The following is a 27,084-nucleotide window of genomic DNA, read 5'->3' on the forward strand; positions in this document are numbered from 1 at the left end:
CTACCTTACCTTGAACTCATTGGAAAAAGAATAATCCAATTGCCAAGTAGTTCAGCTTCTCCTCTTCAGGAAAATTCTTTCCTTTTGACAAAGACTGATTCTGAGGGAGGAACGATAAAAATAAGTCTTCTAGCCATGCCTAGTTTTTCCCTTTCAAGCCTTTTCAAGTTCCTTCTTTCAAGAGTATTGGACATATGTGTGTTTACCTCCCAGCCTCTGCTTGGCCTTGTTCTAGATCGTGGCATTCTGTTCTGTGTAGACCACCCCGTACACTGGAGATCAGGGCGTCTAGTCTTCCTTGTAGTCACATGTTTCCTCTACTCTGACCCAAGGAGTGGGGTCAGGGAGAGAAGATGGGAACTCCGCTGCCTACCTTAGATGCATGCCTGCTCTAAGAGTTACAAAGTGATAAGCCCCCAAACTGTGGTTCACACATCCCTCCTTGAATGTTTTTATTCCTAAGGCTATCCTTGTTCAGGACTCTTGATAGTTATAACAGCCATGCATCCTCTCCTTTTATAAGTAGCTAATCATGTCTTATGCTTAGACATTCAACAAATAGATATGGAGCATCTGCTTTACGCCAGGTACTGTTAGGCACTAAGAATGCAGGGGAAAAGTCAAGAATGCCATTTGAGAGAGAGAGAGGGGCAGATATTAAATGATTAATTCTACAATTAAATGTTTAGTTATAATTGTGGTCATTCCTATGGGGAAGAAGCTTAAGAAAGGGGCCTGCCTTAGTCTGAAGGGTCCACAAAGTTTTTCATGAGGTCATGAGTCCCGAGCTGTGTTATGAAGCATGAGTTGGAGAGGAGATGTGGTGGGGACCACTGCAGGCAGAGCAAATGCCAGGGAAGGGCAGAGCCTGGCTTTCACGGGGAAGTGAAAGAAAGCCAGGGTGACTGGAGTCAGAGAGAGAAAGTGTACGTGGAAGGAGATGGGGGTGGTGAGATTAGCAAGGGCGGACTGAGCCAGGTATTCGACACATGTTACAGGCTTTAGTCTTTGTTCTAAAATCTGTAAGGAATATATGGAAGGATTGTAGTCAGTTGGAATGGTGACAAGGGAGAGAGATGGGGGTATCTGGCGTGGTGCATTTGGCACGCTGCGTTTTCAAATGCTCGGTCTGACTGATGCGTATGGGACGTCTGGATGGGTAGCCAGTGCAGAAATAGATGTGGGGCGTCCAGGCAGTGAGTTTTTATGCCCCCCAGTGAAGATGGTGATATTTTGGATTAGGATAGTGCAGGTGGAGAGGGAGATAAGGGGATGATGAGTTTAAAGCTATTTAAAAGGTACAATTGTTTAAGAGTTAGTGTTCTATTGGATGTAGGAAGAAGTCAAGAACTTCTAGGTTCTTCGTCTGCTGAGGAGATGGTATGAAGTGAGAATGAAGGAAGGACTTGAGCCAGCAAAACATGCCAAGAGAAAACATCTAGGTGGGTAGAAAGAAATGCAGGAGAGCATGGGGTTGTGAAAGCCGAGGGACTGCCTGGTTCTTTACACCCAGAGCTGCGACTTGCTCAGCAAGCCATCCCTACCCAATAATCTGCCATCAGGTTATACAACAGTAGAAAGCTTGGAATGAGTCTGGGCTTGTCCACATTAGAATCTAGTCCACATTAGGCTCTCTTTTCCAGAAGGCAAGATGCTTTGTTTTCACATCATTCCAGCCAGCATCTCAGTTCCCCAAGCCATCTTGGATAGCTCTTTTAAGAACCAATGGTGATTTTTAGGGAAATGGTCTTAAGCAATACTTAGGAACAAAAGGTTTTCCTGAAAGACATAGCGTCTGCAGAGATGCAATTTTAAGCACAGCAAAGACAAGTTTTTATGATATTATATAGTGTAGCCTGGCTTGTTAGAAGCTCCTAAGTCTCTTCATTCTACATTAGGACTTTGGTTTATCTCAGCCCAACCAGAACTGTCATTGATATGGTATGATTGTCATTAGAGCTGTTCACAAATGTTTAATTATCTGGGATATATGGTAGGATTACACTTCTTTACACAGCAAAGCAGATTAGGAGCCAGTGTACAACTTACTCCACTCTCTTTTCCAGCCTTGGCAAACATGAAGGTATCTGTCAACATGGAACCTTCCTCAGCCTGGGTTTCTCAGTGACCACTATGAGCAGAGTCCCAGAATAACCTGCTGTTGACATGTAGTATAGGCAAGAAATAAACTCTGTTGTTTCAAGACTAAGACTTTTGCTACTGTATTATAACCTAGCCCATTCTGACTGATAGAGAGTCACTCTTCCTAGAATAAAGTAACTTTAAGGGTTCATATGAGTTTCAAAAATTTTAGGACAAATTTTGCCAGGATCCAAGCTCAAAGCAACAGCATTTTCTCTTTTGTCCCCAAAGTATCTGCAAGAAGTATGTTTTCCAAGCATAAGGTTTTGGCAGCTTAGCCCTGAGATGAGGATCACCGAAGAACTAGAGCCACTTCCAAAGCAAATCCTAAAAACAATTATCATAGTGTTTTCAGACCTGGGATCTGCTAGTCCAGCTCTAACTGCCGTGTTCTTGCCTAGGCTGGCTGAATAATACAGCCTTTGTATGTTTGGGCTTTAGTATCAGAGAGACGCTGAATTCAAAGTGCGTTTCTGCCACTTTACAGATTCTGACCTCTCCTGGTGCCTCAGTTTTCCCCATCTGAAAAATGGGAGTAACAATAGTTTCTAACCCACGGGGCTGTTGAGAGGACAAGTCCATCATCTGCCTGTTTGCCCTCAGATCTATTCCCCATCCTTCCCTGCTCTACTCTAGATCTTAGGACAACGCCCCCTTGCAAACTTATTCCTCAGGCTTCCTTGAAGCTTGGGTCAGCCCCAATTGGCCGAGAGAGGATAAAAGTCATGGTGTCTCCCTCTTTCTCAGGTGGTACCTTCAGCAGTGGTGGCTCCATGGTTTTGGCTCCTCCTGGGCAGGGCCCCCTCCTTGGTCCCAGTTGTAGCCTATGAGGTGATGGCTCATGGCTCTGTCAACACCCGTCTTTGCCACTCCAGCCTGACGCAGGGCAATGATCTTGTGTTGCTGCTGATCTCTGGGCCTCGCCCTTCTCCTTTTGTCCTCTCTGCTCTTCCAGGATCTTTCTAAGTAGTTTTCTGTATTAACGTCTCACTAGTGAACTGTCTGGAAGGGGTTCTTTTTTCCTGATGGCACCATGACTGGCACAGGTGATTATTTGAGAAAATGCCTCTAAAGTACTTAGAATAGTGCTTGGCACATAGAAATTGCTCAATAAAGGGTAGCTAACAAAACGTACTTACTTTCTTCCTTACCTAGATGCTCTGCTGCCAATTCAACCCAGGCAGGCAGGCCCGTGAGTACAACATAGCTCCTGAATCATTGCCCACTTCTTCTCTCCCTGGTTGACCAAGTCCATAGACATAGGCTTCTATTTTGATTCACCCTTCTCTAATCTTACAAGGTAAAGGGTATTCACATACCTCCATGACATTTATGACACATGTCAGAATTTTATTTTGAAATTTCCAAACTTTTTACTATGGCTTACAAAGACCTGGTCTGCCTGCGTTTCCAATTCTTCCCTCTGCCATTTTCTCACTTATCCACTCCAGCCACACTGGCCTTGGTTCAGTTCTCACTCTCTGCCAAGCTCTGCCCTCCCTCCGGGCTTTGGCGTGTACTCTTCCCTCTTCTTGGAAAGGTCTGCTCTGGGCTCCTATCTTGGCCCAGCCCTGCTCACACCCTGGCCTCAGTGTAGCTGCTCTCCCCTTTTAGAAGTCCTCCCTGACCGCCTTATCCAATATTGACCGCCTCTGTTCTTCTCGGGAATGGATGCTGTTTGGATTCTTTATTGCACTTAAAAAAAATTTCATCGTGATTTTAAGTTTGTTTACCTTTCTTCTCACTGTCTCCATCCCTACATACCATAGGCCATTAGACCATGAATTCCACAAGGGTAGGATCTGTGTGTGACTTCTTCATCTGTGTATCTTCAGCACTTAGCCTGCCACAAAAAAAAGGCTCTCAGTCAGTGTGTTATGAACGAATGGATGAACGAATGAATACTGTATTACTCTGTCTTTAAACAGCTTATGTCAAAGTTCTCTTGCAGGCCAATAGTGATAATTTGGGGTATTCTACGCCTACTCCTTACCCTGTTGCTTGTGTTGTGTGGAAGCCAAGCAGAGGCCCTGGGTCGGCTCAGGCTGGTCCCCTGCCCCATTGTACCTTGCCTGGGCTCTGCGTGGTACTCAAAGTTCCATTCCCTTCGTGACATACTCAGCCACTGGGACCTTCACTGAGGTTTCTAAGGTGCTACACTCTCATTCTTCACAGTTCCCCCATCTTCACCCTTTTTTGAAGCCCTGCCACCTCCAAGCCTCTGCATCTGAAGGATCTCAGAGCTGAGCCACCATCAGACCCCTGAGTCCTGTCCCTTCTCAATGCCTGAGCCATCCTGGCCTCCACTCTTTTCTTGGACATTCTCTCCTCCCACAAGCCAGCTTGAGTCCCTGAGAAAATAAAGGCCCATTTAGAATTTGTCTTCTTGGATACCAACCCCCCGAGCAGCTTCTCGTTTTTTTGCTTTTGATCACAAAAAGGCAGTTAATTGCAATTACTTAGCCTCCTTCCAGGGCTTAGGAAAGCTCAGGATTTAAACCACAGAGCCTGGCTATGCTCCTGGGAGAAGGGAAAATACCTTTCATTCCTTAAAAATGAGCAAACAGTAGTTACAAATTAAGAGACATCCAAGCTAATTTCGTAACTACTCTGCTGTGCTAGTTATCCCACGCAGGGCCCCCGTTTCCCTCTAGAATTGGTGCCCTGCCCAGTGGCACAGCTAGTGGCTGGAGGCATGGAATACTACCTAGTTCCCACCGTGCTTTCTTCCTGGGGAGCTGAACCTTATCATGTACCCTATCTGGTGGGACATGACCAGAGAGATCTCCCAGAAGCCTGGCTGCTTACCGCCTGGCTCCAGTGTATTTGACGACCACCTTGAGAGACTGCTGCTCTAACCTGCCTCATCACAAAGATCCTTTCCATTCTAGGATGTCTGAGTTGGACCTGGGCTTGGTGCATTCTTTGAACACTATGTCTTGTTATAACTAACTTCAATGTCCAGGAAAATGTGCTTGTTTTCCCTTCTGTTTGGCTCTGCCCTCCTCACTCTCCCTCCTAGAAAGAGGTCCCAGGATACCTTATGCTTGAGCCCAGGAAGTTTACATTATTATAAGCCATGATGTTTGACCACAGTTCCGTCTTCTTTAAGACTTGGAAGCAAGTGTATATGTAAGAAGAAATATCACAAATATTTTAGCTTGGGAGCAATCGTTTGGGACTAAGGAAATAGTTGTCTGTGTCTGTAGTGTGGGCCCACTTTTCTTGGTGAAGCATTTTGGAAGATTCTGCCTTCTCTAAAAGAAGGAAGAATATTCATTATTTGCTTCTCTGAATTATTCAGTTCTGAATTATGATTTCATAAACCAATATATATGTGATGGGTAACGCAATTAGCAGTCCAAGTGTGGGGTACTGTTACAGACATTTCCAGCCAGCACCATGCTATTCCAGTCATCCTTTAACGTCTCTTATTTGAAGCTTAGTCTATTGATTGGTTTCCTGATGAGGCAGGATTCAGTCAAAATGAAGTCCTTCTTATGCCATAAATGTGGTAAAAGTAAGTCAGAGGGGTTTCCTTTTCTTCTGGCCTAAGACCCTTTCTTCTTTTTTTTTTTTTTTTTTGATATGGAGTCTCACTCTGTTGCCCAGGCTAGAGTTCAGTGGCACGATCTTGGCTCACTGCCACCTCTGGCTCCTAGGTTCAAGTGATTCTCTTGCCTCAGCCTCCTGAGTCGCTGGGATTACAGACACGTGCCACCACGCCCAGCTAATTTTTTGTATTTTTAGTAGAGAGGGGGTTTCACCATGTTGACTGGGATGGTCTCGATCTCTAGACCTTGTGAAAGACTTAAAGGCAGAATCTAAGGTCATCTTCACTGCCACCCCTCAGCATGTGATACACTGGTAGGGACTATTTCTAGACATTCTCTCTTTTATTATTTTTAAAGAATGTTTGAGTCATTCTAGCAATAAGATCCAGGCTCAAATATGATAGGAAATGCATGTATTTATTTGCAGCTATTTAATTGTGCATATTTTATTTTATCCAATGAGATCTTGAATTTCTAGAAACAGGGACTAGAGTGTATCCTCCTCACAGAGTATAGGTAGGCAGTAAAAAAGGTTTTGATTAATTGTTTAAATAAACTGGGCTTGGGATGTGTTACAATAGGGATCTAAGCTGCCCATTTCATTAAAATGAACATGCGTGGTGACAATCAGGAATGTATTTACCCAAGAGTAACGAAAGACAACATTGTAATGGCTTACACAGGTAGAGATTTGGCAAAATCCAGAGGTGTGTGTCTTGGGTTTGGACATTGAATTATGTAGCAAATGGGAGAAAAACGAAAAAGGAAGTAGTGCCAGCTGTGTCCTCTTCTACTAGGAAATAAAAACTTCTTCAGGAATCCTCAGTTTGCCTTGCTCTCAGTTCACATTGCCCAGAACTGGGTCATGTGACCATCTTGGCTAGAAGGATAGTTGCAGTATTAGGGAACAAGATTATCATAATTGGCTTAGATACCTTGATTCATTCTTTTTTCAGAGCTAGACAAGAGATCACCCTGAATATAATCAGAGGGTGGAAATACGTCTTGAACAGGTAGGTCTCAGTGACTGCCCCAAATCAGCTGGAACTAGGGAAGTGAATTCTGGAAGCCACAAGTCAATGAACTTGATGCTGATTTTTGAAACTTTTTGAAATAATGATTAAACAGGAGTAGTGTAAATATCCTAGACTATAAGCTTGAAGGGAGGAGGTATGGTGCTGTCTTGTTCAATGCTGTATCTACAATAGCGTGGGTGGCATGAAGTAGATGTTCTATAAATACATACTGAATAAATAAATAAACAAAAGCAGCCCAAAGAAAAGTAGGCCATAATGAGAAGAGCATGGATCCAGTAGGAATAATTCATGCCAAGCTACTTCCTTTAAAAATTCTTGATAGAACAATCATTATATTTTATATAAGGGAATTTAATAGATACTTTATCATTGGATTCTGGCAAGTCAGTTGACAATGTCCTTACAATATTCTTGTAGAGCAATGCTATTATACATAGGTAGACCTGCAGATACTTGAACAAATGTACCCAGGGAAGTTTGGTCAGTGAATCTGGATCAGTCTGACGGGGAGCCTCTGAACAGGGACTATTAGGAAGGCAGCATTAATTATTGTCAAGAATATGAGGTTTAGTATGAGAAAGGCCTCGGTTCAAATCCCTTCTGTGCTGCTTTCTGTCTGGTTGATTTGGGCAATTTATTTAATTACTCTGAGCCCGTTTTTCTTATCTGTAAATTAAGGATCATAATATCTTGCAGCTTCATCATGAGAATGAGCCATGTTAAAATGTAGCAGGTATACTGGTCAATATGTAGGATGGCAGAACAAAGATTTTAAAATACCTTGAAAATCTGGAAAATGCCAAAACAAAACAAAATGCAGTGTACACAGAGGTACACGTGCATTATTATCACAAATGCAGGGTGTGCCCCATTTTCATAATTGGCTTAAGTATTATGATTCATTATTTTTTCAGAGTTGGCTAGGAGATTGTCCTGAACAAAATCATAGAGAGGGAAACAGAGAGCGAATAGCTTCTCTGTTGGTACAATGGGTGGGACCAGATCTTTATAGGATCTAATCAGACTCTCCTTATGAAGACAGGAAATCTAACATCTGGTAACACCACCCTGAAAATAAAAGGCAACCAGCTTGGGTAATGAAAGACTGTATTACTGTGTATATAGAATTTGTAGTGCTGTCACTCTTCTTGTTCCTATTATCAATAAGTGTGTCCTCCTCTTTTTTCCTTATGAATCTGGCTAGAGGTTCATTAACTCTACTGATTTTCTCAAAGAATTAGCTTTCAGTTTCAATTGCTTTTTATTTTCCTGCTTAAAAATTTTTCTGTTTTCATTGATATCTGCCCTTTATTATTTTCTGTTTTTGTTTTGCTTACTTTGGGTTTAATTTACACTTTTTTCTTAAGGCTGAATCTGAGATCAATAATTTGAGATCTTTCTTTTTTTCTAGTATAGGTGCTTTAGTACCATACATTTCTGAGTACTGTTTTAGCAACATGATATATTGTGTTTTCATTATCATTTGGTTCAAGGTACTTACTAATTTTCATTTTTATTTCTTTTTTACATCATGATTTTTTGAAAGTATGTGAGTTTCCAAATAGTTAAGGATTTTCCAAATACCTTTAAGTTAGTGGTTTCTAATTTCTACTGTGCTCAGAGTATATGTTTTACATGATTTGGATCCTTATATGTGCATTGAGACTTGTTTTATGGCCCAGAATGTGATCTATCTTGGTGGATGTTCTGTGCACACTTGAATGTTTATTCTCCTGTTATTGGGTGGAGTGTTCTATAAATGTCAATTAGACTAAGTTGGGTTTATAGTATTGCACAAGTGTTTTACATCTTTATTAATTTTTTACCCACAGTTCTATTAGTTATTGGGAGAGGGATATTGAAATGGCTGACTACAATTATAGATTTTTAAAATTTTTTCTTGCAATTCCATTAGTTTTTGATTTATGTGTTTTGAAGTGCTGTATCAGAGGAATAAATATGTAGAATCGGTTTGTCCTCATTATGAATTGACCCTTTTATCATTATAAAATGATCCTCTATATTTCTGATAATATTCTTTTTATTGAAATTATATGTTATTAATATAACCAGCTATATTTCTTTTGATTAGCATTAGTATAGCATACTGTTTTCTAACCTTTTACTTTTATTTGTCTTAATATTTAAAGTAAGTTTTTAAATAGGTAGCGTATCACTGGATCTTCATTTTCTTTCCAATCTGACAATATCTGCCTTTTCATTAGGGTGAATACTTATATGAGCTTAAATCTATCATCTTACCATGTATTTTCTCTTTATTCTATATATTCTTTCTTTTCTCTCCCATCATTTACTGCCTTCTTTTGAATTCATTAAACATTTCAAAAATTCAACTTAAGCTTCTTTGTTGGTGTGTTAACAATAACTTTTAGTTTTGCTTTCATAGTAGTTGCTTTAGGAGTTAAAGTATACATCTTTAACTTATTACAGTTTGCCTTCAAGTATATTATACCACTTAGTGCATAAGATAAGAATCTTATAACAGAATACTTCTCCCTTCCTGGACTTTGTGCTGTTGTCATCATACATTTTATTTCTACATATGTTATAAGCCCCACAAAATATTGTTTTTGTTTGTGTATTAAGCAATTTTCTTTTAAAAGGGTTTTAATGACTGACATGGTGGCTCACTCTTATAATCCCAGCACTTTGGGAGGTCGAGGCAGGCGGATCACTTGAGGTCAGGAGATCGAGACCGGCCTGGGCAATATTGTGAAACCCCAACTCTGCTAAACATACAGAAAAAAATTAGCCGTGCATTGTGGCGGGTGCCTGTAATCCCAGCTACTCAGGAGGCTAAGGTATGAGAATTGCTTGAACCTGTGAGGAGGTTTCAGTGAGCCGAGATCACGCCACTGTATCACTGCACTCCAGCCTGGGTGACAGAGTGAGATTCCATCTCAAAAATAAAATAAAATAAATTAAAATAAAAGGGTTTTAAAAATAAGAAAAATCATTTACTTACATATTTATGGTTTCTTAAGCTCTTAATTCCTTTGCATAGATTCAGAATTCCATCTGATAGCATTTTTTTTTTTTTTTTTTTTTTTGCCTAAAAGACTTTCTTTAACATTGCTTATAGAACTAGCCTGCTGGTGATGAATTCTTTTGGCAATTTGATGTCAAAATATGTTTTTATTTTGTTTTATTTTGATATATACATATAAAGCATATAAAATGTACATATTATATATTAATATAGAAGAACTCTTGATTGATAGGTTCTTCATTCAGTACTTCAGATGCTGCTCCACCACCTTCTGGTTTGCATTTTTCTGATGTGAAATCTGTTGTCATTCTTATCTTTGTTCCTCTGTACAGTAATGTCTATATATATATATATTTTTAAATCTCTGATAGCTTTTAAGATTTTCTCTTTATCAGTGGTCGTAGGCATTTTGATCGTGATGTTTCTTGGTATGGTTTTATTCATGTTTCTACTGAGTTTGTTGAGCTTTTTGGGTTTATGAGTTTATAGTTTTGGTCAAATTTGGAAAGTTTTCATCGATTATTCCTTCAAATACTTTTTTCTGTCCTCCCTAATCTATTCTTACGTCATATTTCTCATTTTCTTCAGGGACTACAATTGCATGTATACTAGGCTCACTGATACTCTTTTACTTTCAGTATTTTTCTTCCTTCAGTGTTTCATTTTGGATAGTTTCTATCACAATGCTTTCAAGTTTGTTTGTTTATTTATTTATTTATTTATTTTGAGACGGTGTTTCGCTCTGTCACCCAGGCTGGAGTGCAGTGGCAGGATCTCGGCTCACAGCAAGCTCCACCTCCCGGGTTCACGCCATTCTCCTGCCTTATCCTCCCGTCAAGTTTTTTACTGTTTCTTTTTTAGTAATGTCTACCCTATTAATCCCGTGTGTGTGTCTCTGTGTGTGTGTGTGTATGTGTGTGTTAGCGTGTTAAAAATCTCAGATAGTGGTTTTATTATCTCCTAGATGTTTGTGTCCTTTTTTTTAAAGATTTTTCACATCTCTACTTCCCATGCTCAGTTTATTTTTTCTACTTGTTGAACACATTGAGTACAGTCATAATTACTTTCTTAATGTCCTTGTTCTCTTATTTTATCTGTCATTTCTGGGATGCTTTCAATTCATTGATTTTTTTTTTCTTATTACTTTCCTGCTTCTTTTTGCATGCCTGATAATTCTGATTGGATTCCAGATGTTGCAAATTTTACCTTGTTAGGTGTTGGTTATTTTTAATTTCCTGTAAATATTCTTGTGCTTTGCTCTCGGACACTTTGTTCTTAAAAACAGCTTAATCCTTTGGTGGCTGGCTTTTAAGATTTCTTAGATAGAATCAGAGTAGCTTTTACATTAGGGCTACTTTTGCCCCACTACTGAAGCAAAACCATTTGAATTGTGAATTATGAGGTTTTCCAGTGTGGGTGCCAGGATCAGGCACTATTTCTGATCCTGTAGGTTCAGCTGGGTACCTTTCTACTCTGCCTTGTGGGAGCAGAATTAATTTCCTACCCTATGCAAGCTTTAGTACTTGCTCTCTCTTTTGTTCATACATGATTATTTCCTGCCCTTAGGTAGCTTCCTCACACACATGCTCTAATAAGCAGAAGACTGGAGTGAGATCTGTTGTAGATCTCCACAGCTCCTTCTTTCTCTGTGTAGCTTTCTCCTTGCTGATATACAACTCCCAGTTCCAGCTGCTTTGGCCTCCCTGCTCTCCCAGTTCCATCTCCTCAACTCAGGGAGTCTGCCTAGCTCTTTTGTGCTGCTCCCTCTAGTTAGTAAATCAAGGCAATCATAGGGCCACCTCATTTGTTTTCCCTCCTCAAGGACCACTGTCCAGCACAATGTTTAAAAGTCAGTCATTGTCTTATAAACGCCTGCTTGTTTTTGTTTTTAGTTGTTTTAGGCAGGAGAGTAAATTCAGTCCTGTTGCTCCATCTTAGCTGGCTAGACTGGATTGCTATAAATTACTGTGGCTCTCTTCATAAAACAGATTGCCAAGGGTGTCACCTGTTTCCAAAACAATTGTTAAGTAACATGAAACACCTGACATTGCAATGTACATCAGCTTCTCAGTAACGACTGTGCAACAAACAGGCATTACCGAAGAGTTGCCTATAAATGAATTTTATGTAAGATGGTCCATTTTTCCTTTTGGCTTACATTTTAAAACTCCTGTGGTATTCTCTCTAGTGAATTTGTTGTTACTTTCTCTTTAGTGCTTACTTCAAACCCTAATACTTTCCCCTATTTTCTCCCTTCTTTCTTTTCTTCCTTGTCATGGGCCAATAACCTGTATACAAAATTTCATACTGTTTTGGGATTAAAATTCATCTTTCTCTAGTTAGCATAAAGTGCTTGAGTATTTAAGTGTGTGCTTATTGCTAAGATTATGTGTGTGGGTTGAATAAAGACAGGGTCTTTGACCTCAAGAAGCTCAAAACCTTTTAAAAAATATGAATATAAACTCCCATTGTTTTTGATTGTTGCAAAAGAGGAGAACATTTGCATTTTGGGGTGGATTTATACACAGAGGCATAAGAAAGTTCAAGATTTATACACAGAGGCATGAAAAATTCAAGAGAAGGATTTTTTTTTTTATTGTTCCTTAGCCCCAATAAGTACTGAGTGCTTACTATACAACAAGAGACTTTGGTGTTAACTAAGAGACTGAGGCAAGTCACTGACATAATGTGTTTGTAATCTTCTAGAAGACTTGACAGAAATTGAGAAAGATCCAAGGTGTGGTATTGTAGTACATATTTGAGATGTCACAGGAGAGTGTGGTTATTGAGGGCTGGAGAGATTAGGGAAGGCCTGAAGAACTAGTTCAGGAAGGAACTGTGGAGTTTCAGGGAGAACTGTATAAGCAGAATTAAGAGGATGAGTGCCCATGGCTTGTCTAAGAACAACCAGAGAGGAAGTAAAAGGCTTCTGCTGGAGAAGAGGGAATAGCAGAGGCCTCTCTGTGGAGGCCTTATTGTGTTCCAGGCTCAGGCATTTGTCCTATGAGGGGCTGTAGATGATTTTTTTTCCAGGTGGATATGCACGAAGATTTGTATTGAATAGGGGATTAGGATTAGTGAGTACACGAGGGACAAGGACTGGCAGCAGAGGCTTGAGGGAAGGGCATATGCCTTAATCATCTTTGTATTCCCAGATCCTAGTTCATACTTAATGTTTGTTGCTTGAGTGCATGTAAAAGTTTATTTATTATAATTATATTTCGAGACAGGGTCTCGTTGCCCACGCTGGAGTGCAGTGGTGTAATTTTGGCTCACTGCAACCCCTTGCCTACCAGACTCCAGCAATCCTCCCACCTCAGCCTCCTGAGCAGCTGGGACTATAGATGTGTGCCACCACCCCCCGGATAAAAAAGGTTATTTTTCCTTCTAAATTGTTAATGCTCTTGATAATCATTGGCCTTGCCAATGGCATGACAAGTATTGTGAAAGAACTTCATGGTCAGTGTTATTTTGTTCCAAGGGCTAAAGGCAGGCCAACTTCAACTCAGACTCCTTCAAGTCATTTTTTTAAAATTATATTTTAAATTAACTAAATAGTTGCATATATTTAGGGGGTACAAATCAATGTTATGACTTAATACAATGTGGAATAACTGAATCAAGCTAATTGACATATCCACCTCAAATACTTCTGTTTTTGTGGTGAGAACTTTTGAAATGTACTCTTAGCGATTTTGAATTGTATAATACATTATTTACTATATTCACTATGGTGTGCAACATATAGTCCAAAGGGGAAAAAAAGTCCTTATTTCTCCTAACTCAGGCTTTTTATCCTTATTTGCTTCTTTACATATCTCATTCTCCTCCTTAAAGGAAAAGGCACTCAGCCACTTTTGTAGAAATTACACAGCATGGCCATTTGCAATCCCTGCCTCTCCCATTCGTAATAAATCCTACATAGTCTTACAGATCTCATAAAAATTCAGACCACACACATAACCTGATAGCCCACGCGCACATTCCCAACAAAGCCTGGAAGAGGGACAAGCTCCCAGATAAGCTGAATTCACACAAAGCAGAATGAGGTACCCACACACACTCACACACGCATGGCCTAGGCAGTGTAACCATCTGTCCAGGCGCTCACACACTATCTTTAGCCACACACAGGCACGCACAGTCGAGTACACACATTTCACCCTCGGATCCACGCACGCTCCCCGAGACCCGCAGGCCGGGCCCCGCCCCCGGCGCTGGCTCGCCGGTGGCCTGCGTCAATTCCACGCGCCGGTTGCGTCATCATGGTGCGCCATTGCAGCAGGCATTGGCCGGGACTTGAAGTGCGGGCTGCTGCAGCAGCCGAAGCCGGAGCTGCTAGGGTGCGAACTGCGAGAGCAGGTGTGGGCTGCGAGAGGCTGCTCTGGCCGGGAGTGCGTGGAGCTGGTGCGGGACCTGCAAGTTGCTGGGGCAGTCGTGTACCCTTTTCCCCGACCCCCGAGCTCCGGGCTTCTCCCTGAGAAATGGGTCGGGCTCGTGCAGGGGTGGGGGCAGGATTCATCTCTCCTAGGGGGACCAGACTGGGGCATGAGTTACCCTGGGTTGGAAGGAGTCCTTATGGACTCAGTCCCCTAAGCATCTGCACGCGCGGAGGCGCCGCCAGCCAGCCCGCTTGGGTCCCTGGGGGACACTGAGGCAGCAAGGGGTGCTCTGAAAGCAGCCGGTATGCTGGAGATAATGACAGCGTCACCATTGATTGGACTGAGCGCTCACTGTGTGTTACACACTGTTTTAGACCCTTTGTTTATGTTATTCAGTCCTCTCAGCAACCCAGGAGGTAAGAGCTATCATTCTGCCCATTTTCCAGATGGGAAAACCAAGGCATAGAAGTTAACCAGCTTATGGTAATAAAACAATCACACAGATGGTAAGCAGTGGAAGATTTAAACCTCAGAGCTGGTCTTCCAGCCTCTGTCCTTTTCAGATCCTCCAGTCAGCTTCCCTCAGCGCATGCTGGCTGGTGCGTCTGGGATATTGCTTCTTTATTACTCCTTGACCTTGAGCGAACTGTGGGGAGGGAGGAAGTGCAAAACGTGGACCTCCTATTGGCACAAGCGAGCCTCTTTGTCCTCTCCTCATCCCTTCTTCACTTCGTTTTCTCAGGCAGCAGCGGCTCCCCTGTTGTATGGACATTCTGCACCCGAAACTGATAGCTGAGTCCTGAAGTTTTATGTTATGAAACAGAACTTTCATCCCAGGTGCATTGGTTTATTCTCTCCCCTAGCCTGTTATGTTAGATTGTACTTATGTTAAATTGTTAAGGACATAGGTGGTTATGCCGAGAATAGCAGTGACTGGAGCAAACCCATGTGGGGATTGTAAAGAGACTGGAATATGCCTTCCAAAGGAACACTATTAATCTAGACATGACCTTTCAGGATGTTAAAGGAATAATTTTAGGCCAGGTGAGAAACAGGCAAAATCAAAAATAATTTAAGGCTAGAGACTATGTTTGAAAGTTTTTCTATTTGGGGTTAATATCTATTTTAGGAGTTTACTCTTAGTGAACCTTTTTCCTTAGGGTGGAAAAAAGCTTATCGAAAAGGATGAAAACTTATACATCAGATATTTCAAAATAGTGTGCTTTTCTTTCAGAGCTTTGTAGCTTTGTATTACCTTTGTATTAAAAGTGAAAATGTTTCTTTTAGGACATCACAAGAAAATTAAAATCTTAATTCAATTTAAGTAGGGGAACTTAAGGGGTGCCCTAATTGCCTTAATTAAACAAACATGCCTTCATTCTGCCAGGAACTATTCAATTATTAACAAAAACGAAATAAAAATAAGCTCTTATTTTCACTTGCAAATGACTGTTCATAGCTATTTTGTTTGGATACAATTCATAGCTATTTTGTTTGGAAACCATTTTGTTTGGATACTATATTTTGTTTGGATACTATTCGTAGCTGTTTTTTGTGTATACAAAGGATACAATGTTGTATCCTTATATATTCAGGAAGTCTTAGAATGCAAATGCTGATTTTTTTTTTTTTCTAGTCAGGGCCGCCTAACTGTGTTCATATAAACACATCAAAGTCAGTTTTTACCTTGTGACTCAACATGGTAGAAGTCTATCAGTTCATTTGCTATCCCATTATGGAGCAAAGTAATGTAGAAATCAGAATTTTGAGTTCTGGTATTTACTCTTTTGATTCCTTGTTAATTTAAGTGGTACTTATTTTTTATAGCACATGATTTGGGAATTACACTTTGTGACATGGATGAATCTGCACTGACCCTTGGTACAATAGATGTTTCTTATCTGCCGAATTCATCAGAATACAGTGTTGGTCGATGTAAGCACACAAGTGAGGAATGGGTAAGTTTAGGATAGCGTTAAAAGCATTTAGGCTAAAAATGTTCACTTCAGTGGTGTTTGTGAAGGTGCACATACTGGCAGCAACATAATACCACGTCGAGATTAATAGCTACAGAAACTGGTAAGTTTATGAAGCCTAATAAAAATTTTTATGGCATTATATTGGGAAGAAAAAATGGTTAGGAAATTAATGTACACTGATGATGTTAGAAAATGAAACAATCATTTTGCATAGGAAAAAAACATAGTAGTTTTGGGTTGGGTAAGAAATTTTTTTTTTCTTTCTTTCTCTTGGTATGTACTTTCCATGAGTTATACTTAAAAAGCATGAATTTTGTAATAGAAATAAACTTTAAAACATTAAAAATAGGAATGTATAGTATGAATTCAATCCAAAAGGCATACATTTTCTTGGATTGTTTTTCTTATTTCAGTATAACATGATGTATTTTTAATATTATCTCAATTGTCTTTATATAAAAAATAGTGGGTTTTTTTTTCTTGCTTAATTTTGAGAATGTTATATCTGTATAACAGAGATTTGAGCAACTGAGCTCAAAGTTAAGCATTTTTAGAATAGAAGAGCAAGATTTGACACTAATTGAACAGCATAGCTATAATTTAAATTCTGGTCTTTAAGTTCCCTTAATAAGATAAAGGAATGTTATATAAGTTTACCTTTTTTTTAAATTTAAAGTAAAATTATAAAAACTTGCTCACTATGTAAGGCCTTCATGTTCTGTAGTGGGACTGTGTGATTTAAAAGGGGGTAAGGTTAATTGTTAGACTAGAGATCCCGGAGTCTGAATTTATTTATCTTGCTATCAGAAGTCTGTTTGACCTTCTACAATTTAGTTTTTAAATTTTTGAATACTGCTTTCAGTGTGTAGCTGTTACTATGCTTGGGTGCTCAACGTTTGCTTATGTGGTAAGCTTTTATCCAAGTGTTGATCATGGAGGGAGTACTTAAATGAAAATCACTCTGAATATGCCAGAAGTTTTTCTTCTGTCCAAAGTAGTTTTTGAGATCAAGTAGACAAGTATTCTCTTGCCATTTTATAAACTATTTTTTTTCCTTAATATTTGTCAGGGTGAGTGTGGTTTTAGACCTACTGTCTTCAGATCTGCAACTTTAAAATGGAAAGAAAGCCTAATGAGTCGGAAAAGGCCATTTGTTGGAAGATGTTGTTACTCCTGCACTCCCCAGAGCTGGGTAAGAACCTTACTGCTTATGGACCTTAATACTCAGCATAAAATATGATTTTCCAACTTTGTAGTAGGCGGTCTTATTGGACTAAATTCACTTTCAGAACAGAGACCCATGTTTATGAACTAAATATTTCAAGTAAAGATGTTGACACACTTTTCGTTTCCATTCATTTATTCAGTAAATATTGGTCCCATAATTGATACCGGGTAACATTCTAGTTCTTTTGAGGTTTTAGTAGGATTTTAAGCGGGAGAGTAGATCTTACTTTCAGTTAAGTCTTCAAAGGAGTTAGTGGGAACCTTCATGAACTTTTAGTTGTTGAACTTTTAGCACTTAACATTAAAATCCTAGCAAGATAAGAAAGAGATAATGGGACAGAGTAAGAAGTTAAAGCTGTGACTTTGCTCTGAGCCTTTGCTAATGGAAGGTGTCTGTTGACTTTGTGATAGTGAAGGATTGTCACTAAAATGTTAGAATGAAGATTTAAGAGAGGTATATGGGTTTGTTGATTGTATTTTGGTGAAAAAACACAAGCCATGCAATATCTTTTGCATTACAGTGTAGTCTTTGAGAAGAGTTGAGTGGGTGAGAGGTATGTTTTCGGTGGTAGTTGAAGAGAAGGACAAGTTAGCACAGGAACATAGAATTTCATGTGGTTGTGTTCGAAGGCAGTAGAATTGCCTTTTAAAAGTCATTTCTTGATGTTAAGCTTTCTCTGGGATCCAGTTACCAGGATGTAGAAATTCTGCCGTTTAAGTGCCTGCCGTTTATAGAGGTTGCACTTGTGTGGCTAGGTAATTGTGCTGTGTGAATTTTCTGCTCAAGGTTGGCTTGGCAGAAAGTAGAATTCTGAGTCTGATCTAAAGGGATTTACTAACATGGGAGAGATTTGTGTGGAACCCAAGCAGTTTATGTTAAATGTTCAGGTCTGCTGAAGAACGTCTTGTTATAAATATTGCTTCTTTTAAACCACAAGTACTTTGTTGCAAGAATTTGGTAGAATTCAAGGATCACAGAAATTTCTGGCCTAGGAGTAAGGCTAATTCAGATTAATAGGCCACTTGAAATCAAGATTTAAACAGAATGTCATTTTCTTTTTAAATCTGATATCTAGTCTGATTCTAATTTTGAATGCTTAAAACAATAACTGCAAAGTGTTCTTAAGTCAGAGACGACTATATTTGGTGGTGGTGATGGTTTGGAGTAAGGGTAGATGGTACAACAGACAAGTGATTTTTGCCCTACTAGAGTACCTGATGGAGTTGAACTTGATCTTGAATTACTTCCATGACAGGATCATTTAAAATAATTTGCTTAAAAATGTTTTTTTTTGGTAACTTTATGATATTTGCTATCTTTTCTCTGAAATCCTATTTTCCTTTCCTTTAAAGAGATTACACTTAAGTGTTTTTATAGTTTTTGTTGAGGGAACACTGTGCTTTTTCAGCATTTGAGTGTGGAACAGTTACTTTTTTGCCCATATTGATAAAGCTATAGACTGTCTTTTCAGCAAAGCTATCTCTGGATTATCTTTCAAGATCACATGTAAAGATGGTGACCAGTAGACATGCGATTTCTCATTAAGTGAACAGTTATTTGGGTGTAATAGAAAGACCATACTCTTTAAATCAAGACATAAGATTGAATCCTAAACCTCTGCCAGCCTTAGTTTCTCACCTAGAAAATGGTGATAACTCTTATGTGTCAGGATTTTTGGGAGATTTAGTAAGCAACAATAACTGCATGGTCCTTAGCATGGTCTTTGTATTTTGGGAAACCTGAAATCTCTGACATTCTTGTAGCTTCACTTCTTTCAGGGTGGAGATGAGGAGTCAAGCAGGAAGGGGTACTATTTCCTTTGGTTTTAAGGTGTTTTTTTTTTGTTTGTCGGTTTTTTGTTTGTTTGTTTGTTTTGAGACGGAGTCTTGCTTTGTCACCCAGGCTGGAGTACAATGGCATTGTGTTGGCTCACTGCAACCTCCGTCTCCTAGGTTCAAGCATTATCTTGCCTTAGCCTCCCAAGTAGCTGGGATTACAGATGCCCACCACCACGCCCAGCTAATTTTTATATTTTTAGTAGAGTTGGAATTTCACCATGTTGGCCAGGTTGATCTCAAACTGCTTACCTTAGGTGATCTGCCTGTCTCAGCCTCCCAAAGTGCTGGGATTACAGGTGTGAGCCACTGCACTGGGCTGGTTTTAAGATTTTAAAGATTAATTTTGAGTTTATGACTTCCTTTGAAGGCTAAAAAGTACTTTTCAATAAAACTTTTTTCTTCACTTAGATTTTTGAGGCAATGTCTGTTTTTATGCTTGATATTAAAGTCATCAAGAACTTGTAATGAGAGCTCTTCATCAATCTAGTTGTTTATTTATGTCTACATTTACTTTGTTTTATATAGGACAGATTTTTCAACCCCAGTATCCCGTCTTTGGGTTTGCGGAATGTTATTTATATCAATGAAACTCACACAAGGTAAAAATAAATTTCTTGGTTTAATACATCTGCAAAGAAAAACTTAATAATAATCAGTTAATACACTTTAAGCTGAGTTGCTTTGCGTTATTGAGAGTTAATAGAATATGAGTTTCTGACACAAGAGACAGACATTATCTGAAAATTGGAAGCAGTATAGCCACAGAGAGAACTATTACTGTTACCACTTGTGTACTTACAAATATTTTCAGGGGAGTGCAGATGTCACTTTTTTGACTTACATTGATTTTGCATATGAAGTATGCCAAAATGTGGGAAACATTTGTCTGAGGAGACTGGTAGGTTTGAATCTCTTATGATTTATTATGACTATTTAATACTTTAAAAAAAGTATAAATTACTGAAATCTGCCCAATCTGTAGGGTGTTAGAAGACATTTTCTGTATTGAGCAAATGTTGTTTAAGTTATTGTTTACCCAAGACTTGACTTAGAATTCTTAAAATCTCTAGGCATATGGGGATAGGCTTGTAAGCACCAGGGTGAAAGAAAAGGGTCTTTGTTTTATCTGACTCTAGGCCAGGGGACAAGGAAGGAGGGTTGAAAGGTTGTGTGAGTGTCTGTGAGGCAAGAGAATCAGTAGCCAAATGCTAGCAGTCCTTGTAATTCTAACAATAGATACCTGGAGTAGGCAGGCAGATAGGCTCAGATGATGAGAAGTACTTGAAATTCTATGAAAATTAGTGCAAGAAATCAACTACTTGAAGCCCTTATATTACTTCTCATAATTTGATGATTAGATCAAATATGAGAATGATAATACTTGCATATATAGTAAACTTTAAAAAATAGAACTGAAGTCTAAGACGAGCAGATCATTCCCAGGCTGCTGGTCTCTCTCCCTCTTTTAAATGTACATTTAAATTTAAATTTAAAAAAGAGGGGAGAGACTTTGGTCCATTGAATTTTTTTTGATAAGATGATAAGATCCTAAGAAAAGGGATCTCATAGAGTCTTCCTTATCTAAGTAGATATTTTATATAGAAAGCCAAGAGGTTTGTTTCTTGCCCTCAATTAGAGACAGTTAAGGAAAATTGCGTTTGCCATGATGACTAAGCAGTATGAAACTATTCAGTGAAATAAGCTGCATGTTCAGCTATTTAGTTCTTCTGTGTATTAAATGAAGCAAAGCCTAAAACATTTTTACACATTCACGTACAGAGTCACACACTCGGTCACTGCCACACTCATGCACATGTGCATACACACACACAATTCTTTCAGTCAGTTGCAAAGGGATTACATAGAGAGCTTGGACTTTGTACATTCCAATAATATTTCTGAAAATGTTGGCTGAAGGAAGAGTTTAGGATTAATGTTTAATATATTGGGCCAAATTTTTGAAAGATTTAGACAAAGGAGGAAGAAAAAGAGAATGGCAGGAAGGAGAGGTGAAGAAATAAGTGATTCATAAACAGTTCTCTCTCAAGTTACTTTTTCTTTGCCCAGAATTGAGGGCATTCTGGGTCTTTTCAGAGTTAATGAATTGATAATGCGATATCATGTAATCATTACAAATGGTTTCAAATTATTACATAATGAAAGCTTGTAGCATTCTTATTCTGAAACTTGTCTCTCCATACTCCCATCTAAATACCTCATAGTAATTTGTAACTGACAGGAATATATTCTATCCCTCAGGTATATTTAAAATGTGAAGGGGAAAAAAAGTGAAAAATTCTGGCTTTGTTAGCCCAGAGTACAGATATTTAGATCATGCTTGACATCTTTCAACTGATCAGCCTTGTCAATTCAATTAGTCAGCAATTATCTTAGGAAAAAACAAAAACTATAACAGTAACAAAAAATTAGCCTTTAATCATAGGAAAAGACTTCTAAATTTATCTTTTATAGCCCATAGCTATAATTATAAACTGTATGGTTTATTAGAATAGATATAGCTTATATATAGCATTAAACATTTTTGCCTTTTTAATGGTATTAATAAAACCAGATGTTCTTATTTCTTTTGTTTTCATATTAGGATTATTCAGTACAGTAACACTATTCAAACGTTAATACACAAATTCCAAGTTTCAATTTTAGCTGAGAGTACGTGAATAAAATTGGCTGCACAACATTCTGAACTACTAAGGAGAATTTGCTGTAGGAGAACCCTAAATCTCAGAAATGGATGACATTAGGCTTTGTTTTTATGGGTGGAAAATTAGTTTATGATTTAAGCAACTTGTTTTAGATTTACCTCTAATACTTCTCTGCTAAATCATTTTCACAGACACCGGGGATGGCTTGCAAGACGCCTTTCTTATGTTCTTTTTATTCAAGAGCGAGATGTGCATAAGGGCATGTTTGCCACCAATGTGACTGAAAATGTGCTGAACAGCAGTAGGTAAGGGCAGGACACAGGTGTAAAGATGGGAAATGGCAGGGATGGGCGGTAGGAGTGGGAGGGGGAAGTAATTCTCCTTAGTAACCTTTAGTTTCTCTGGGACTGTGTCTCAAGAAGTGTTCACATTTCCAAACATTAAATGTTAAGCTCCAAAGGAAACTAAAGAAAGGCAGGCAATAGATGCTTTGGTGACAGTGCCATGTGGGAATAGTAGTCTTGTGTTACGGATTAATAATCAAATGGGTTTCTAAAACATGAAAGGCAAATAGAAGTTCAGAGATGCACATATTTCCAGAATTCTCTGTTTTCTGTAATATAAATGTTGGAGACATTGAATTTCCTATTTTATAGCCAAAAGAGAAGTGAATTTGATATTTTTGCCAGTTACTGAGTACCTAGGTACAAATTCTTATACTAGAAAGTCATTGCTAGAAATCTTAACAGAATGAGATACTGCCTTTGCTCTCACAGGAGCTTGCTTACAATAGGAAAGACTGATTGGAACTCAGGTGGAATGGGGAAATAAATATTCTAGAGTATGGGAGTTTGGGTGAAGGTGTTCCAAACTTCCATACTCTAGCATATTGATTCTAGAGTACTGGTCTCATTGGTGTGGCCAGTTTTAGAGATCTACCTGGATTTGGGGAGCAGGAGATCAGGGTGAATTAAAAGGCTGCTTTGAATTCACAAGTGTCATTTGTAGACTCTTCTTTACGTTTGTTAAGGCCTGAACAATGCTGGCACATAGTATGTACTCAAGAGATACTTTTCGAATGGATGAGTGAGTAGTTGATAATGGAGGTGCATCAGTCATGGTAATGACTTGTAGAAACGTTCCTGGCCAGAATGCAATGAATGCTTTTTGGGGAATAGACTTGGGGGGCATCAGTGTCCTGTGGTATTGGTCTTTTTGTATTAGTGAATTATGGGGCTGTGTGGAATTTTGCTGTACTTCACTAGTCTAAAATCAACACCAGTGGGATAAAACACAATTATTTGAAACTCTTAGGTTATTATATATTCTGTTTTCTTGTTAAAACCTTTAAGTATGTTTGTTTCATACAGATGTTTTGACTAGTAACTGGGATGTTAGAAGTGGTTTAAGGAGGTTGAACCTTGTACTTTCTCCCTTAAGTCAGCTGGAAGATTTATAACACTGGATTAAATGTTTCCTTTTATCTCACTGCTTATGATTCCGTGCTGTGCTCTTTTGATCTTGAGCTGTGCCTTTTAAAAACTACTGGTTTGAGTTGAAAAATTTTGTAAATATTTGTGTCCCTTTTTGGTCCCTCCCAGAGTTTTACATATATTTTTACTAATGGAGTCAGAATACAAATTAAAAGTAAATTAAGTCTTCAAAAGAAAAATCACACATTAATTTGGTTGTAGACTTTTGGATACCTCTGAATTATATGCCTAAAGGGATAACCTTTCTTTTTCTCTCTTCTGCTAGAGTACAATTTCGTGTCCCTCACACTTCAGTGGGAACATTCAAATGCACATAGTTTTCACCCAGTAAATTTGAATTAAATTCTTAAGTCCACTTTCCAGATTCCTCAGGGATTCTTTGATTTAGGAATATAATACTCTTAATATTTAGTAGACAGCCAGAAAGAGCACTTCTAGCTTGAGCTTATTCTTTCATGTTGCCACATTTTAAAGAGAACATATATTTTGTTTTGTGATTTACAGCTGTAGTTTAGAAAATACTGAATACAGAATGTAGTATAGAACCAGTTACATTGTCTCTTTTTCCATTTTCTTACCAGAGTACAAGAGGCAATTGCAGAAGTGGCTGCTGAATTAAACCCTGATGGTTCTGCCCAGCAGCAATCAAAAGCCGTTAACAAAGTGAAAAAGAAAGCTAAAAGGATTCTTCAAGAAATGGTTGCCACTGTCTCACCGGCAATGATCAGGTATTAAAAGGCCAGACAAAAAGCTTTCAATCACAGCCATGCTGATTTGAGCAAATAAGACTGAATTATTGAACTTTCCTAGCACAGTTCTCTTTGTCCAAAAGATGTTTCAATGAATCCTGATATTAAATTAAACTCTTCCTAAATTCTTCTTCAGCTTTCATGCAAAGTAGCACTGTGGTAGGCTTGAAGGTGCCTTCATCTCTGTTAATTGATAGCAGCCAATGTATTACTACTAACATCTGCTCATCTAGACTAGTTGTGAATCAACTTTCACATATCCGAGTCATAAAAGAAGTGGTTTGTGTACATCAGAGGGATCATTCTGCTCACTAAATATTCATTCACCTTGGTCATTTGCTTCTGCAGTATAAAATATTTTTAGAGTGAAATATGATTGTAGTCTATAATAAATGGATACTTTTGTAATAGTATATATATATAAAGTTAGCTCTAGTTCAGCAATTCAGATATACATGCATGCATGTGCGCACACACACACAAAGTCATTTACAAGAAATTTTAGGTTGTAGGTCCATAAATTTAGACAGAAATCAACTGTGTATGCTTGTATGTAAAAATATATGTGTGTTCATTTATGTTGTTTTTTTGTTTGTACTTTGTTTCAGACTGACTGGGTGGGTGCTGCTAAAACTGTTCAACAGCTTCTTTTGGAACATTCAGATTCACAAAGGTCAACTTGAGATGGTTAAAGCTGCAACTGAGGCAAGAATTTCTGTGAATCTATTACCCCATTTTCCCCTCATTTCTAGAGTGATTTTAGAGTTCTTGTGGAAATATTCTCTTGTGTACTGTTACGTATTTCAACCCATTTGGAAGATTTCCCTCTTTTGTGATAACTTCAGCAGCTGTGTATTTGGGGAGGAGAAATGGGATACAGGAGTACTTATCAGCAATATGCAGGATTCCTTTTGTAAGTTACCTTGCAACAACCCTGAAAATCTGGTAGAACAATCCCTATTTTGTAGATGAAGCAATAGAGACACAGATAGATAAATAGGTTGTCTCAAGTGGCAGATAATAAGTGACTTGTCCTGGATTTCAAACAGACCAAGTCCGACTCCAAAACCTGTGCTCTTTTTATATCAGTAGAGCTGCTTCTCAGAAAGGGTATAAGTCAACTGGAACTCTTGATTGCTCTTCTTCCCCCAACTTATTTCTATTGTTATAGTTGCTTTTACTTTTAGCTCAAAAAGTATTACATTGAAGGAAGTTCCTATTATTGGAAAATGTTTTTAAAGAGTGAGTCGCTGATTAGCCAGTGTTTGAGTGACTCTAGCCAAATATGCAGTTGCAAAGTGTGATTGAATTTTACATTTGAATTTTAAATTTGGCATTTTTTCCTTTGCTAGACGAATTTGCCGCTTCTGTTTCTACCAGTTCATAGATCCCATATTGACTATCTGCTGCTCACTTTCATTCTCTTCTGCCATAACATCAAAGCACCATACATTGCTTCAGGCAATAATCTCCATATCCCAATCTTTAGGTAAGATGAGCTTATTTTGGAATTTAAGGAATTAAAAAGGCTATGTTTTGAATTTTTGTTTTTTAAATTATACCTTTCGATATGTTATTGTAAAGATGACATTAGCCTTTTTTCTTTTATTATAAAAGTGATATATATTTATTGTGTAAAATGTGGAGAGTGCAAAAATGCATTAAGACTATCATCATTATTTATATATTTTATATGGGATACTTGGTGAACTGTGGCTACCTAAACTTTATGGGCATTATTTATCAAATGGATAAAAGGTAGTTAGAAGGGCAAGATAGCAAATTACCAGACCAGGCTCAGCAGTAGGGAGTTGTGTGGTGGGGGAGGGGGCAGTGAAGTGGGAGAAGGGTTATTGATAAAAAGATAACCATACCTGTTACTTTGACCTCATAATTTAGTAGAGCTAGAACCACTTAAAAAGTACAATATCATGGGAAAGATGTCTTTTAGAGGTTTTCACCTTTTGAAAGGTTTTTTAGAGGTTCTCCTCAATGTGTTCCATTTAGGGGAAATGGTATGTGCAAATGTGGAGAGATACAGGAGCATGATATGGTTGGGAAGTGGTGGACAATTGAGTAAGGTGGGAATATGGGATGCATTAGGAAGGATCAGAGATTGGAGATGGTAGCTGCGTAGGTAGAGCCAGATCAAAACAATTTCTAAGCCGGGAGATTAGAGTTTGTCCCGTACTTGAGAAATGACACGTTCAGATTTGTATTTTGAAAGGTCATTCTGGATTCGGAAGAATGAAATCAATTCTGCTTCTATTAGGATAGTTCAGGCAGAAGATAATGAAGGTTTAAATTAAAAGTATAGTATTGTTTTTGGACAGGAGGGCATAGATTTAAAAAGTATTTAGTAGCTTGAATTTATAAGACCCAATGCTAGTCCATATGGGGTCTCAATAGAGGGGGAGAGGAAGGAGCAAGATTCCCAGGTGTTTACCAGCTAGGAAACTGGGTAGATGGTAGGTCTGATCACCAACAAGGAATTGGTGAGGAACTGGTTGAGCTGGTTTGGGAAATTAAAGTTTCAAACGTGAAAGCACAAAGCATCTCTAAGGTCAACTGTGTAGGTAGAGAGTGGATAAGAGGAGCATGAATTTAGAAAGAGACTAGAAGGAAAGTAGGCTGGCAGGTTGTGCAGGTGGAGCTTCACAAGATGGCATTTGTCACCTTTGTGTGCTATGTCCTCAGTATCACAGTCTAAGGAACTCCTTCTTAATCCCTTGGCTCAGAGTTCTATAGGCTTTCAGAGTTCTGTAGCTAACCAGACTCCTGTGACCAACTGAAGAGAAGCCATGCATTCATGCAGTCAATGATATTTATCCAACTGTGCTTTAGACAAGAGAGAATAAAATATATAGTCCTTGCCTTCACATAGCTTAATGGATAATGTAGACAGACGGCTAGCTGTAATACAGTGTGATATGATCCTACAGGGTAGATGTGCTTTTCCAGGAATTAGAATATCTGTGTTTGCTCTCCAGGGGACCTCTTCCCAGAACC

General features: G+C 38.7%; 1 protein-coding gene across 6 annotated transcripts in view; it reads left to right on the plus strand.

Moving 5' to 3' along the window:
* GPAM (glycerol-3-phosphate acyltransferase, mitochondrial) overlaps window positions 1-27,084 on the plus strand; it is a 63,625-nt gene that overhangs the window by 15,659 nt on the left and 20,882 nt on the right. The window contains exons 1-9 of one of the 6 annotated variants that reach the window (XM_021943655.2): window positions 13,985-14,105; window positions 14,868-14,962; window positions 15,953-16,083; window positions 17,174-17,296; window positions 19,696-19,769; window positions 22,025-22,138; window positions 23,908-24,054; window positions 24,684-24,780; window positions 25,428-25,564. In XM_021943655.2, the coding sequence (XP_021799347.2) occupies window positions 15,982-16,083; window positions 17,174-17,296; window positions 19,696-19,769; window positions 22,025-22,138; window positions 23,908-24,054; window positions 24,684-24,780; window positions 25,428-25,564 (794 nt within the window). In that variant the 5' untranslated portion in view covers window positions 13,985-14,105; window positions 14,868-14,962; window positions 15,953-15,981. The other 5 variants (XM_021943658.2, XM_021943656.2, XM_021943657.2 and 2 more) reach the window with 5 other exon arrangements.

Source organism: Papio anubis, chromosome 11 (genome assembly GCF_008728515.1).
Source record: "Papio anubis isolate 15944 chromosome 11, Panubis1.0, whole genome shotgun sequence".
NCBI classification, from domain to species: domain Eukaryota; kingdom Metazoa; phylum Chordata; class Mammalia; order Primates; family Cercopithecidae; genus Papio; species Papio anubis.